Source organism: Diceros bicornis, chromosome 16 (genome assembly GCF_020826845.1).
Source record: "Diceros bicornis minor isolate mBicDic1 chromosome 16, mDicBic1.mat.cur, whole genome shotgun sequence".
Lineage (NCBI taxonomy): Eukaryota > Metazoa > Chordata > Mammalia > Perissodactyla > Rhinocerotidae > Diceros > Diceros bicornis.
This window is the reverse complement of record NC_080755.1, coordinates 39,729,293-39,743,962: the sequence shown is the minus strand read 5'-3', so window position 1 is coordinate 39,743,962 and position 14,670 is coordinate 39,729,293. Positions and strand designations below refer to the sequence as shown.

Here is a 14,670-nt window from a genome sequence, read left to right as displayed (position 1 = left end):
TTTGACCATGGTCCACTTTAAGTTTCTTTCGGTTTCACTTTCTTCATCTTTGTAATGGTCCCTTCCAGCTACAGAATTCTATGCCTCTCTCATTAAGCCTACAGTAGTTTACTGTCAGCCCTTTGGGATGCTAACCTTAATGTCTCCATGTCCCTGCCCCCCCCTCCTTTTTTTTATTTAATAAAGTTTTATTTTTCAAAGTGTACAGTTGGTGGAACCTGCTTATGCATCTTTACTAGCAGCTGGGGCATCTCTACCCTTGGAGTTTCTGGTGTCAATTATCTGAACTCTGTGCTTTGAAACCACTTGAATGAGTCCTTCGCTAAGGAGCTCCTGAAGGGCTGCCCTTGCCAGGGAACTGGGCATCTCCAGTCTGTCAGAGACAACAGCTGGGTTATAAACTTATAGTTAGGAACTTCCTTACAGAGTTTTTTATATGTGGCTTTGTCAGACAAGACTAGGTTATTGAGCTTGTCCCGAACTTTGGCTTTGGACCACTTCTTTTTGGCCTTGCCCCCAGATTTGTTTGCTTGGTCTTTTGTCTTTCTTGGCCAACTTTCTGGCATTTATCTTCTTCTTGTCATCCTTGGGTGGCATTGCGAAGCTTAGAGAGCAGCTGCTACCACTGCAGCATTGCTAAGATGTTGGACGAAAGGTGGCCACCATCAGCCATAGGGTCCGTAACATTGCTTAGTTTCTTGTATACATTCACGATGTTTTTCTTGTGAAGTTCTAGTTTACTGTGGGCTAAGAGAAAATGAAGGTTAAATAGGAAAAATGCAAAATCATCTCTCTTTATTCCTGAACTTTTTCAAAATATGTTTAATTGTACTGCTTCTTGAAATTATAAAGTTATAATTATATATAATGTGTGTGTGTGTATATATATATATATATAATACCAATTATCAAGTATTTCTTTTTCTTGTTTTTTTCTTTTGTGAGGAAGATCAGCTCTGAGCTAACATCCGTGGCAATCCTCCTCTTTTTGCTGAGGAAGACTGGGCCTGAGCTAACATCTATTACCAATCCTCCTCCTTTTTTTCCCCAAAGCCCCAGTAGATAGTTGTATGTTCTAGTTGCACATCCTTCTAGTTACTGTATGTGGGATGCCGCCTCAGCATGGCCCGACAAGCGGTGCGTCGGTGCGCGCCCGGGATCTGCACCCGGGCTGCTAAGCCACAGGGCTGGCCCTAAGTATTTCTTAAGTGTGTTTAATTTGCATTTTTAGTAGCATGACCAGCTAATTTCAAAGTCATAAACTCTCTTAGAAGAGTAGATAGTGTTGTGGTAGCCATCGTTTTATCTCTGGATATTATATCTTAAATCCTGACTAGTTATCTCATTCTAATTTCTGATTGCTGCTGATTATCATCAGGTTGGCTGGCTTTAGGATTAGCTTTCTTTGCTTGGGTGATTCCCAGATAAGATTACTAATAATTAACACAATTCAAGTTAGAATGGAAGAAATTTTCATTGAGTTATAGTAAGTAGCTTCACTCATAAAGGTGCCCTGATTTAAATCAAGTCTTACGAGTCCTCTATTTTATTTCTAAATTTATTTATAGATAAAATTACTGATACTCACATATATGTTACACATACTAATGTATATTTCCATTTGTGGATGAAAGTTTTATGTATTACTCCAGCACTGTACATGATGTTTTAATGCCAACTTGCTCTTATGTCACAGCTGCAGTTGAGAGCCAGCATATGTTCATGTTAAAATGAAGACTGTTATGAAAGAGGAGAGTAGAGTGGAGTACTGTGTAGTGAGTAGCTGCCATATAGTTATGTTGAAACTTAGCAAACTTGCGACTGAGAATGCCCAGAGGTGCTGCCCTTCTCTCCTGTGAACTAACAGCCAGATTGTTTGTAATTTCCCATGCTATTTAAAACAGGGTTCTCATGTATCAGCCATCTTCTGTAAGGGTGCCCAGTGTGACTTCGGTTGATCCTGCTGCTATTCCGCCTTCATTAACAGACTACTCAGTACCATTCCACCACACGCCAATATCAAGCATGTCATCAGATTTGCCAGGTATGTGAAGAGTTTTTGGTTTTGTTTTGTTTTTATCAAGTTTTATTTATTTTTAATCTTAATCGGTGGAGCAAATAAGTTTTAAAATTTTAAATAGAAATGCTAAGGAAATTTGAAGCCTTCATGTAAAGGTAGTATCTGTTTTAATACATCACATTCAATTCCTATCATTTTGACTATAGAGCAATCTATAGATTCCTGATGATAGGAAATATAGTAGGATAGTAGGAAAATTTTATAGTTTATTCTCCCTCATAGAGAGTTGGTACTCAGAGACTTTTTCTTATTTATCATAGAAGCTTCACAGGTTAGAGAGAGTAGTTTTTCATACTCTTCTTGGTAGCCCATCACTTCTTGGTAGCCCATCAGAACTTCAGAATATACTGGTGTATTGTAGGGTCAATATTGCCTACCAGCTTTACCCTGTGGACTTCATTCCCCTGTAAAGATAGGATCTACCGGCTGTTTCCCTAGTGCTGCTTAATATTTAGAGATAGCTTTTATATGAATATTAACTCAAGATTTTAAAAATTCAAGGCTGCTTGAATTACCTTAGTGCCGAGATTTACACAACCAAGGCCATATTATAAAATGTGAACTTTTTTCCCCGCTCACTCTTGTTTCCCTGTCTCCATAGCTATTGTTTTTGCAGACATTTTTTGTCAGTCAAATTTGAGCAAGTTAGAACCAGTGCCTCTTGTATTCATGACTTCCTTCTCTCTGAAGGGCCCTTTTAGTGGAATACCATGCTGTCCTCCTGTTATTAATTTTGTTTTCTAGATTTATGAAGTTAATTTTGACGTATTTATTCTTCTTATCCCTCTTAGTGAGGTCTTTATTTTAAGCACAATATTTATTCTATTGGGCAAAATTTGTATTGTTGAAACAGTTGATAGTTGTGTTATCTGGCCTAGTGTAATTTTGCCACTTGAAATTTGTTCAGATTATTTGAATAAAATTTAATGGAAAAAAGAGACTAAAAACAGTATCTATAAAAAACATTTTAAATACCTTTTGCTTCTTAGATATGCTGACTCCATTATGTGCTTTGAGAATTAGAGTTTAAAAAATTGTTTGTGAACTCAGCTAGCACCAATTTTAAAGTGTTTGTTGTGTACAAAGCTTGATGCTAAGGTACAGATGAAGTTTCATGGTCCATAACGAAGATGGAAACTTGGAGATATCTTAATTTCTAACTGCTATGTTTCCCTTTACTCTTGGCTAGTTGTAAATGAAGTTGAAGAGGGTGCGTATGTCATCTTAGTATGTGTTATAAACAAGCATTCCAGAAGGACGTGTTTCCTAAAGACCTTGAATTAAAAATTAATCTTGAAAAAAGATAATGAACATTTTGTTTGCTAAAGTGACCCTGGCCATTTAGCAGTAGCATAGACACAATTTACATATCACTTGTTCTGTTAGTTTTCAAGTTATGTGAGTCTGGATGAATTTTTAATTTGGGAGAACTTACATTATCTCAGAATTTGGGCATAAAGTGAGACTATTTACTTTATAAAATGTGCAAATTTGAGAAAAATGCAATAAAATATGTTAACTGTGTATTTGGTAAAATACATTTCAAGCTGGTATTAAGGAAATAAGACTAATATCCATGGCTGATATTTAGCCAATATAAACCATGGTGATACTGGTTATTAAAATGTTGAAACGCTTTCTTACCAGTTGATAAACTGAATAGAATAGGATCTATTGTATTTTAGAAGAATTACCAGTTTATTGTCATCTATGAATTATGTAGCAGTTACTTGATCCAAATAATTTAGTTTTTACTTTGGTTTTATTGTTAATGTGCTCTTTTGTAATTATTAATTACTTTGGTTTTATTTTTGTGCATAACTTTTATGTAATTAGCCATACTGTACAGTTTTGATATTTATAAGTTTAATAATTTATAATAAAATATTAAATAGAGCACCAAGAATGGAGAGATGACAAAGTTTTAATACATTTCTTAACATTCCTTTTAAACATCATAAACATGAATCTTCTGAATCTGCAGGAGAACAAAGAAGAAATGATATTAATAATGAACTGCAGCTTGGAACATCTTCTGATACTGTGCAACAATGAATACAAAATAAAAAAACTAATTTGTATTTATGGAGTGGAAAACAGCTTGATTATTTCAAGAAAAAATATGACTGCCTTATTATTGCTAGTGCCATATTGTCAGGTGCGAATGGTGCTCAAAAGTTGTATCATTAAGATTTGAAAATGCTAACCATTTACATATTTAATCATGTAACAATCATGTTTTGTTAAAGTTCATGACTCAAGAAAGGAAAATGTGTTGTTATTAATAAGGAAAAAACTAAATGAGTCAGTTTCACGTAAAGAAGTATTTAAAATTTAAAACCTACAATTTTATCAGTGTTAATAAAACAAAAATATTTAGAATGTATCATCAGAATTTTTAACACTACCTGATTTTTAGTTAAAAATAATTGAGCATTTTCAACCACGAAATACTAAGGAGGGCATAAAATATATCACTACCACATATCACTACCACATATCATTGCTATTGAAACTTACGGTGAAATAAGAAAACAGCATTTTGCTAGACTTATAAAATAAGGCGTAACATTTTAATCACTATTCATCAAACTTCATCTATTTCATATAAGAGTTTTAATAGTCTACTTAAAATGTAAAATGCAAGACTTTGATTATAGTTTAAAGTTTTTTATTAGAAGGAATAACATCTGAAATACTATATCAAACTTCACTGTTAGTGTTTGAGAAAAAATGGTTTCAGTGAGAAATATTTTACATTAAAACCTTATTGGATTTTCTGTAGAGAGCATCTGTGTAATGCTAGGGAGACACTCTAGAGTTTTAACCAAAATTTTAGAAAATTTTCTAGGTATATTTTTATGCGTTGTGTAAGTCACCATATTCACTTATCCCTGGATGAGGTGTCAAAAGATATAGATCAAGTAAATCTCTTATGTCTTTTCTCAATAGACTGTATACCTCCTGACACAAATGAAATAATAAAGAGAATTACAGTACATCTGAAGAGCTGGGAATTGAAATAATGAAAATATAGTCTTTGCACCTTGATGGGCAGCCTCCAGTGCTAGAGCTGCAAAAACAGTTTGAAAATTATATCAAGTCTGTGTGTTTATTTAAATTGAAGTTATGAAATGGGAATAGTTAAATATTTAGAAAATGAGCATTTTTGAGTGATTTGGCTTCAATACACAATATTCCAACAGACATATCAATACTTTCTTTAGCTTTATAAAAAAAATTTTCAGTTATTCAAATGGACTGAGTGATTCAACAAACGTTAAAGGTGATTGAATATATTAAATAAACTGTATAAAGCATAGGTATTATAAAAAGAAAAATATACCATTTTAAGTAAAACAAAATAAAGTTAATAAAATTAAACCAATTAAAGACATGCTAATAAACTATTTTTGTGACTTAGTCAATAATAAAAATGTTGAATATACAAAACTCTCAGAAGGTATTATAAGGGCTAGACAAATTTTGAATTACTCTTCACCAGAAGTGGAGAGAGGGTTTACTGAACGTTATCATTAATGTGAAGAGAAACTCTCTGTTTGAGATGTGTCACCTACTGATTATCAATTTAATGGGGAAGTCTTTGAAAAAGTTTGTTGTGATTCCCTTTGTCCATTGTTGGCTCAAACTGCTGTATCATGTAGCTAGTGACCGGCATATAAAATGAAAAATCATATTAACAGTTTTTTTTTTTTTTTTTGTGAGGAGATCAGCCCTGTGCTAACATCTGCCAATCCTCCTCTTTTTTTGCTGAGGAAGACTGGCCCTGGGCTAACATCCGTGCTCATCTCCCTCCACTTTATATGGGACGCTGCCACAGCATGACTTGCCAAGTAGTGCGTCGGTGCGCACCCGGCATCCGAACCGGCGAACCCTGGGCTGCCGCAGCGGAGCACGTGCACTTAACCGCTTGCGCCACCGGGCCGGCCCCAACAGTTCTAAAAAATGCTTTAGAAATTGAATGATTTCTCTCAAATGATTGGTGCTACAGCTTGTATCACTTGATAAGCATTTTTATCATACCCTTATTTAGAGATTATAAGGGAATATACTTTAAAATTTTGAGTTATAAATTATTCATAGTGGTTATTAAATGTTTTAAATATCATCTCCACTAATATTTTCTATTTTGAGTAATAGTTTAGTATCAGACTTTCACTCTGTATGATTGTTATATTTGAGGTGACATTGAATGCCAGCATATAAAACTTAATAGAGTTGAGTGGAAATTGGCCTTAGTGACCTATACCTAGTGTGAGATTTTTTTTTTTTTATGTTTTGAAATTTAGTCAAACAGAGAGGTCTAGAGGAACTGACTTTGAAATTTATTGCTAGACTTTTCAGACCTGAAAATTTTTATTATTTATTGTTATAACTTTCATACTTCAAAATGGCATTACTGGGTAATGTTTTACACATTTCTGTTTCTGAAACATAATTGGAGAATCCCAGATCTTTGGTTTAGAAAACTGCATTAGCTTATGACCCAGTAAACCTTGATAAGATTTAGCTTGTTAGTGAGCAGCAGTTACCAAGTGCTTGCTTTGTGCAGAGCATTGGACTGTGTACTCTTGATGTGGGAACAGGGGGACAGAGCTATTCATGAATTAGACATTTGTTTAAGAAGTGATATTTTAGATGAAGCTCAGTGTGGTGTATTTCCTAAAAATAAATGTGAAGTATCTTAAGAGCCTAAGTATGTTTTTTTAATGGTCTGAATCTGGATCATTATCTCATCATTTTTATTGCTTCTCATTCTATTAAGCGATGAAGGGGAAAAGTTTGCTTTGACTAGTCCTACTTCTCTCGAAATTTTTGGCCTCTGAGTCAGTGGGAGGTGGTTTTTCCAATTGTTTTGTCAGGGAATGTGTTCATTTTTGGGTTTTATGCACATCACTGATTGTGGTATAGAACTTCCCTTTGGCAGAATGGTAAGCAATTACCCCAAATGTTTTATGACTTATGATAAATGCAAAATGATTTTGGGAAATAATTCTTGTCTCCAAAATATGAGACAACTATTAACAAAGCATTTTTGTTTTAGGTTTGGATTTTCTTTCCCTTATTCCAGTTGATCCCCAGGTATGTATCCTGAATTTAAGCAACTAATTTGTATTTGATTATTGGTTATGTCACACTAACTAAAAATGACCAGTTGCATAAAATCAGGACAGTCAACTCTCAGTTACTTAAATTGATGGAAAGGAAGTACTATATAAATATTTCACAAGTTTATTTGGAGGAATAAAGTTGCTGTTTTTCAATTTATGATATTTCGGCCTTAATACTTGAATTTTTAATTATATTTTATTTAATTTAAGAATAAGTTGGCATTTCTTACAAGCATTTGAGTGATTAAAATGAGGGAAAGCAGTGCTAGATGGCTGGCAGTTAAAACTTTACAGAGATAATTTGTAAAGCGAAAATATGTGTATTTTCTATACATAGAAAATGGTGGAAGCTGATTAAACAGACTTGAATCATTAGCTTGATTTTTCCTTGTTTTTAAAGGCAATCAGATTCAGACTTTGGGGATGCCCCAATCTAAAGTTGCTATAGACCAATCATTCCTGTTTATTTCTGTCAGAGATAAGAAACTCTAGTATCCCAGGGTCTCTACGTGAAGACCTTGCAGTGAGCATGGACTCCACTGACAGGCTTACAACAGAGGCAGAGCAGAGGAGGAAGAGGCATGGGAAAAGTGTAAGGGGAAAGTGAAACAGAAAGAAAGAGACTTTGAGAGAAGTATTGAGAGTAGGGAGGGATAGAGGAAGAACCACAGATCACTGCTTTGTAGCTGCTCAGAATCAGCTAACCACAGCTCTTGTATCAGCCTCCTGTTTCAATACGCTGTGTCTGATCACACAAACAGTGCTAGAAATTTGGGCCCAAGGTAATGTGCAGAAGGAGGAATTTCTTCTCACCCTAAGTTGACTTGGTTACATCAGTAGATTCTATAGCAAAAGTATCCATATATTTTTCTAGGAAATGGATTTTTCAGGCTTAAAGTATTAATGATTTTTTTGTGAACTATCCTTTTTAAAAAAATGATCTTGGAACCTAGAGGATTTTGATTTCATAGTGCTATTTGGCATGCTTAGTGTCAAGCTAAGTTATTTGATAAGCCAATAAGAAGGGTGAGGTTGTACCTTCAGTTTTCCTTAGAATCGTTAGATTTCTTCCTTCATGTTGCCGCCTTAATCCCTGTTATCCTTGTGCAGATATGTGTTGATTACACGTAAAGGATACATACTTAGAGGTAAAATGGCTGCAAGTTAAGTATTATAAGAATTCAAGGCATAGAGCCTATTGATAGCAGGAGTGTAGTATCTAGCATCCATTTATAAATGAACAAAAGTACCTTTTTACTACTAGGTAGTCAAAAACTGCCTGAGAGGTAGCAGAAAAAAATGTAAGTTTCTGGGCTTTTTTCCAGATTCTTTTTCTAATTTTAGTGGAAAGTTGGAAATTGACTTGATTTTAAAGAAGTTTACTACCTGACAATTCAACTATCTTTAAAGCTCCTAAGAAGCACTTTAAGAACTGTTCCTTCTCCCCCTTAACCAATGTCCCTTGAAGCTCTTTGTGCATGGCACTTATTTAGTTGGTGAACCAAGACAGTTATCCATCCTAAACATTAAATTACTTTTTTGAAAGGCAGCGTGAATTTCAGTTGTTGCTCTTTCACCGATGGCAGTTTAAACCTGGGTCTGTCGTTCCCATTTTATTATCTTTTTTTGAAGATCATGTAGTCTAAACAGCTTCAGTTTTAAATTCCTGTTCTGTAACTTAGTATCTCTAATGAGAGGCTGAATAATATACAGAATTGATAATATTGATTGGATATCCTTACTGATCTTCTTTCATACAGTCAATCTAAAGACAGACTTAGGACATCTCCTCTTGCAGTATATACTAGACCTCACTTATTTTACTAAAGTCAGTGCAGTTGTTTCTCATGTAAAATATTCTACGGTGATATAAAATAAAGCTTTTAGCTCTTGTCTGTCTCTCCTCCTCTTGGTCGATATTAGAGTGTTCAACTCAGGTTTGAATTTGTCTGGGAATTAGCAACCAAGGTGGTAAGGAAACTGGAAATATGAACTCTGGAGTAGGGTGTCAGGCAAGCATCACAAGGAAGATTAGATTAAGTTAGATATCTTTTAAGATTGATTCCAAAATTTTGTGATTACATGAGATAATTCTCTGTTCTGAGCATCCTTCCCTAAATTTTGTGATTATGTGAGATAATTCTCTGTTCTGAGCATCCTGTGGTAGTTAGCTACCGTGTAGTCTATTTTAGAATGAATGCTATCCTTCTAATTACACAGGTATTATTACCGGTACATGCAAAGGAGTCAGACGCCACTATTCAGCTGATCAGCCTTCACATTATTCCTAAAGGGTCTGATTGATACTAAAGGGTCTGATTGATACTAAATTTTGAAAGAATTAACTGAATTTTGCATTTTTGTTTAATACCATTAAAAATAAGTATTTATTAGCCTTTTATAGTGCAATTTAAATCTTGTGTAAATACATTTAGTGAGCAAATTCTTTTTGAGATTAAGTGTGAATCATAATTTTGGGGCCAATATTTACTATTAAATAACTTCAGTTATTGTTGACAATTTTGTACTTGTACCTGTATATTTAGTCAACAAATTCTACAAGTTTTGAGAGAAGCAAGGATATGCTGCATTCACTAAATAATGTAAAATAGCTAAATTCATGCCACCTTCCATCCAAAGATGTGAAGCTTTGAGAAATTTTTAAATCCCCCTGGGATTTAAATATGTGGCTGTCGCTTGTACATATCTAACAATTTCTAGTCTCTTTATTTAAAATCAATGTAGCCTCTTCCTCATCAGCATCATTGTTTGTTTCAAGCAGTACTGTCCTCCTATGTTTTTGGATAGTCTCACCTCACCCTTAACAGCAAGCAGTACGTCTGTCACCACCACCAGCCCCCATGAAAGCAGTACTCATGTTAGTTCCTCCAGCAGCAGGAGTGAGAGAGGGGTCATAACCAGCAGTGAAAGTAACATTCCTGACATCATCTCATTGGACTAAAGGAGGACTTACTCGAGTCTAGGAATCATCAAACTGCTCTTTCTTGGATCTCTGGTCCGTGGAGGCTATTTTTTTGGTAACAATTAGTTTGATATTTATTGAAACGTCAGATGGATTCTTTTGCTTTCTGAGAGATGAACACAGATGACTACAGCAAGAACCAAATGACATGCAAGGATTTTTCTTATTCATGCTGTGCTCTGAGCATAAGATACATTCAGCCATAACTGTATCTTCTTAAGAGATGGATTTCAAGTTCATATGTTACTGGATGGATTCTACAAATCAGTTAAAAAAATTTTTTGTGGTAATAAACAGCAATAAAGTTATGTAAATATTCAAGTAAACTTTTTTCTAATTAAAATAAGATGTAATCAGTAATTCTAAAATGACAGCAACTTCTGTTTAACCTGATGTGAAGGAAAAATATATGGAAAAGAAGTATGTTTGCTGAATGAGTCCTTTCCACGGAGATTTGTTCTGTTTCATTGAAGTAATGAAGTTTTGATAAGTGGCCAAAGCTTGGGTTCCACTTTTCTTCCTGCAGTTTCACTTTCTTCCTGATTCCATCAAAGAAAAATGGCCTTTGTGTTATGCTTTTTTCCCTGGTTGTCATTTACACTTTGAAGTTGTTTGCTAATGAATGCGGAACGAAGTTCTGGGCTTTGGCTGCTCTTTATTAGTGATTATGTTGAAGAACACTATGCAGTTTCTGCCCTGACATAATATGTATTATTTTTGGTAATTGCACATTTTCATTCTAGAGATTTCTATCAATTTGGGGCTTGCCTTCTCAAAAAAGAAATTCTATGCAGCCATTGAATGAAATGTTTTTGGAGTAAGGTGTGGCTGGAACGTTCCTTAGAATTTTGTTTGCACTGTCCAGAAATATTGAGAGATGGAGGCAATGGAGAAACAGATTTAGGGGAGGAAGGAATAACAAAGTTTAATTTCTTCGTAAGAACTTCTTTTGCTCATTTATTTTATAGAATAGTATACAAATCTTTGAAACTTTTCAGATTTTAGTAACACTGACAGAATGTTTTAGATCTCTGATCATATTTCTCAACAATGTAATTTCAGTCTCATAGCAATGATTTTCAAACTTCAAGAAAAAGCAAACAATTGCAAAGAATGGGGACAGCATCAGATTTTTTTCCCTTTTTTTAAAAGGAAATCTTTCCTGAACTCACAAAAGACAAAACAGAATTAGAAATATTTGAATTTAAGTGAGGAAAGCTTGGAGAGGATGGGCCTGAAGCCCACTTTGAAAACCACTCTTATAAGTGCGTTTGATTTTAAATCCCTCAGGAAGCTGAGTTTTTACCCTTAGAGAAACATTTTTACCCAAATTTTATATTTTCCTTTGCTTTATTTGGCTTCCTAAATAATTTTTGAGTTCTCAAGAAGTTAATATTTTCCTAATGTTTAGCTGTCTCTCCCTAAGCTGTATCTACTTTAGAAATAAAACTCTTTTTAAATCACTAATCTGATTTCTCAAACTGAAGTGCCCAGATGAAGACTTCCAATTTCAGTTAGAATCAGGACATGTTACTTCACGGTTGCTGCAACTCCAGGGAGCTGACTTGTCACTGCTTAGTTTTTTACACCTTTTCAAGTTTTCATGGCCTGTGTGCTCCTTTTGTACTGATTTAACTTCATGTGATTTTCTACAGCATCCCTTCTTTCGCTACATCATGCTGTTATAAAACGTATTATCACTTTTGGAGAGCTGCTTATTATTAAAATGTGGAAAACAAACCTGAATCTTCTCACAGTAGTTATACCATAGTTTTACCTTCTTAGTCATTAGATTTCCAGTCCATGTTACAGTCCTTTGGTCCAGATATAGAATTTCTTCCTAGTAAAATTTTATGTTGCTGCTCTAAATACAGATGCAATTTCAGTTAACTCTGTAATCAGATACAAAAGGTAACCTGATTTGTGTGGTATAATTTGTTAATAAAGAAATGGTGTATATTTGTTATCATTTTGTTACCCTTTAGATTCTCAGAGACCCCCCCCCCCAGTTTAACCAGCAAAGTTTTATAAGGTAAATGGAAATATTAATAGAAATTAGTTTATTTACTTGGTTCTTGTAACCAGTACATCTGTGCTTTTATAGTTGTGCTTTGTTTCCTTTTCACTATTTTATGTGAACAGTTTTAGTGTTCGTTTTTGGTGCTGTACACTGAAATTACATATAAAGTTTTAATTTATCTCATAGAGGCGACTGACATTTTAAAAAATACACTGAAGTTTATAATCTTGAAATTGGGGCTTATATTGTGTATATATCTTGGAAGGTGAGTACTTTTTATGCCTTTTGCCTTAGGACAACAGCATGACTCTTAAGCCATTATCCTTTTTTTTAGTATGGTCACTAAATATTTTTACCAAGACCCTGGCTTTTTAGCAGTGTATTTTGCTAGCCCATATTTCTGCTTAACTAAGTACATTGCAGTTTCAAGAGGTCATCTTAGCTGTTATGTAGATGTCAGCTAACCAGTGATTATATGGAATATCTTGTTTAAGGAAAGGAACTGCAGTTACTAGTCTCTTAAAAACACTTAGCCAACCTGTATTTTCATCTCTATTCATATAGAAGTGTTGAGGGCTTTTCTTGCTTTGGTAAATCCTGACAATGTAATTGGTGCTGAATATAGCTTCACCACTACGGTCTGCTTACATTCACTAACTTTCTGACCCTTACGTGAGCCACTTGAGGATTTTATTTCCATTTCTGCCCAGAAGGTATAAATACTTCGCGTCTGTCATAGGATAATTATAAAGTCCAAATGAAACAAGAAAGGTAAATTTAGGTTATGTGGCATTTTAATGTGTTTCAGGAAAGCTAGAATGAAAATACCATGATTAGGTGACAGATTGTGAGTATAAATAAGTTGATCTGTAACTCTTGGTATAAAACAAGTTTCCTTAGGGTAGAATCTTAAGGAATTTGAAGAAAGGTAAAATGTTGGATTTTAGGTGAAGTGGTGTTCAACAGAGGCTATTCTGACTTTGAGTCAGACCTTGCAGACATTTTGCCTTCAGACCAGTCCTGGACACTTGTCATTTAGTAACCAAGTTGTCTGTTTTTTTCCTGCTAATAAAGTATTCATGAGTTACATTTTGTCTTTTTAAGTAAAGTCAGTTTTTACAAAGCATTAGTTTAATTCTCAGGTATGCCTTTCATTTCTCTCCAGCCGCTAATTGGTAGAAAAGCACTTAACTGTTTCTTTCTTTCTTTCTTTTTTTTTTTAGTAAAAAAAAGTGTTTAGTAAAAACACTTTTATTTTCCTAATTTTTTTCATCTTGGAAAATGTAGAGCAATGTGCCATTTAAACTTGGGTCTGACATTGTATTTTGTGGCCTTGGATCCATGCGATGTGGGAGCTTGGAGTTGTCATTTAGATCAGTGATTGATGATTTAACTGGCTTCACCATTTTTTTTTGCTACAGTTCTACATGAATATGGTGAAACTTGTGGAAAAGAATTTAAGAATTTCTCTGCTTTTTTAAGAGTCTCATGCTCCTGTCAAATAAATGTTTGGTTTGTAAGCCCCCTTTTTTTGTTGTTAGGAACCACACTCCAATACCTAGCAGAAACAAATAAAGCTATATAAAAATGCCCATTCTTCTTAAATGCTTGCCTGATTCAGTGTTTTTGTTTTTTTTGTTTATGCCAGTAAAATATGCTCATTGTGGAAAATTTAGACAAAACAGAAAAGTGTAAAGAAAAGTAATAATTGCCTATAATTCTATCATGCAGGGGAAAGAAAGCACTTTAATATTTTTGCGTTATTTCTTGCCAGTCTCTGCTACTTGTGCATGTTTTTACGTAGTTTCATTTATTTTCAATATAATTTGTATCTTAATTTCTTTTCCTCAATCTACAGGCATTATTCCATGTCATTAAAAACTATGTCAACCTTTATAAATTGCATGATAGTCCATTGTATGGATGTGCCGTGATTTGTATCACCTTTCCTCATTGGACATTTTAGATTGCATCTAATGTTCCAGTGAATGTCTTTGTGCATAAATTATTTCCTTAGTATAAATTCCTAGAGGTGGAATTTCTGGGTCAAGGATATAAACACTTTCAGAGTTCTTGATTCGTATCACTTTTCCAAGTGGTTTTACTAATTTATACTCCGACCATTTGCTATAAGAACTGTCTGACCATATTTTCAAAGAATATGTACCATTTATCTCTATGCAGGCATCTGCACTAAAGACCCTCTGCCCTTCTGACCTTGGTGAGCTGGGCTAACTCATGTGGAGATAATTGGCAGAGATTTTCCTGGGCTGTCTCAGTTTCAAATATATCTATCTGACATGTTCCAGAAACATCTACATATGGATATCCAAATGATTTTTCATATAGTTTTACTTGTACTGTGAAGTAGCCCATTGGCAGACTACATTTTCCATTTTTAGTTAGAAAATCCTGACACTTTTTCTTTTTAAACCATTTGTGCCTAGGGCCAGCC

At 34.3% G+C, this 14,670-nt stretch overlaps 1 protein-coding gene and 1 pseudogene across 8 annotated transcripts in view; one reads left to right on the top strand and one right to left on the bottom strand.

The window, feature by feature from the left end:
• The window catches only part of PIAS2 (protein inhibitor of activated STAT 2), a 98,817-nt gene extending 85,010 nt beyond the window's left edge, over positions 1-13,807 (top strand). For 3 of the 8 annotated variants that reach the window (XM_058557044.1, XM_058557047.1, XM_058557048.1), the window contains 3 exons: positions 1,905-2,044; positions 7,146-7,183; positions 9,992-12,154. In XM_058557044.1, coding sequence (XP_058413027.1) covers positions 1,905-2,044; positions 7,146-7,183; positions 9,992-10,174 — 361 coding nt within the window. In that variant the 3' untranslated portion in view covers positions 10,175-12,154. The other 5 variants (XR_009222450.1, XM_058557050.1, XM_058557046.1 and 2 more) reach the window with 5 other exon arrangements.
• Positions 182-597, bottom strand: LOC131415400 (small ribosomal subunit protein eS25-like; annotated as a pseudogene).
• Positions 13,808-14,670: the final 863 nt, after the last annotated feature.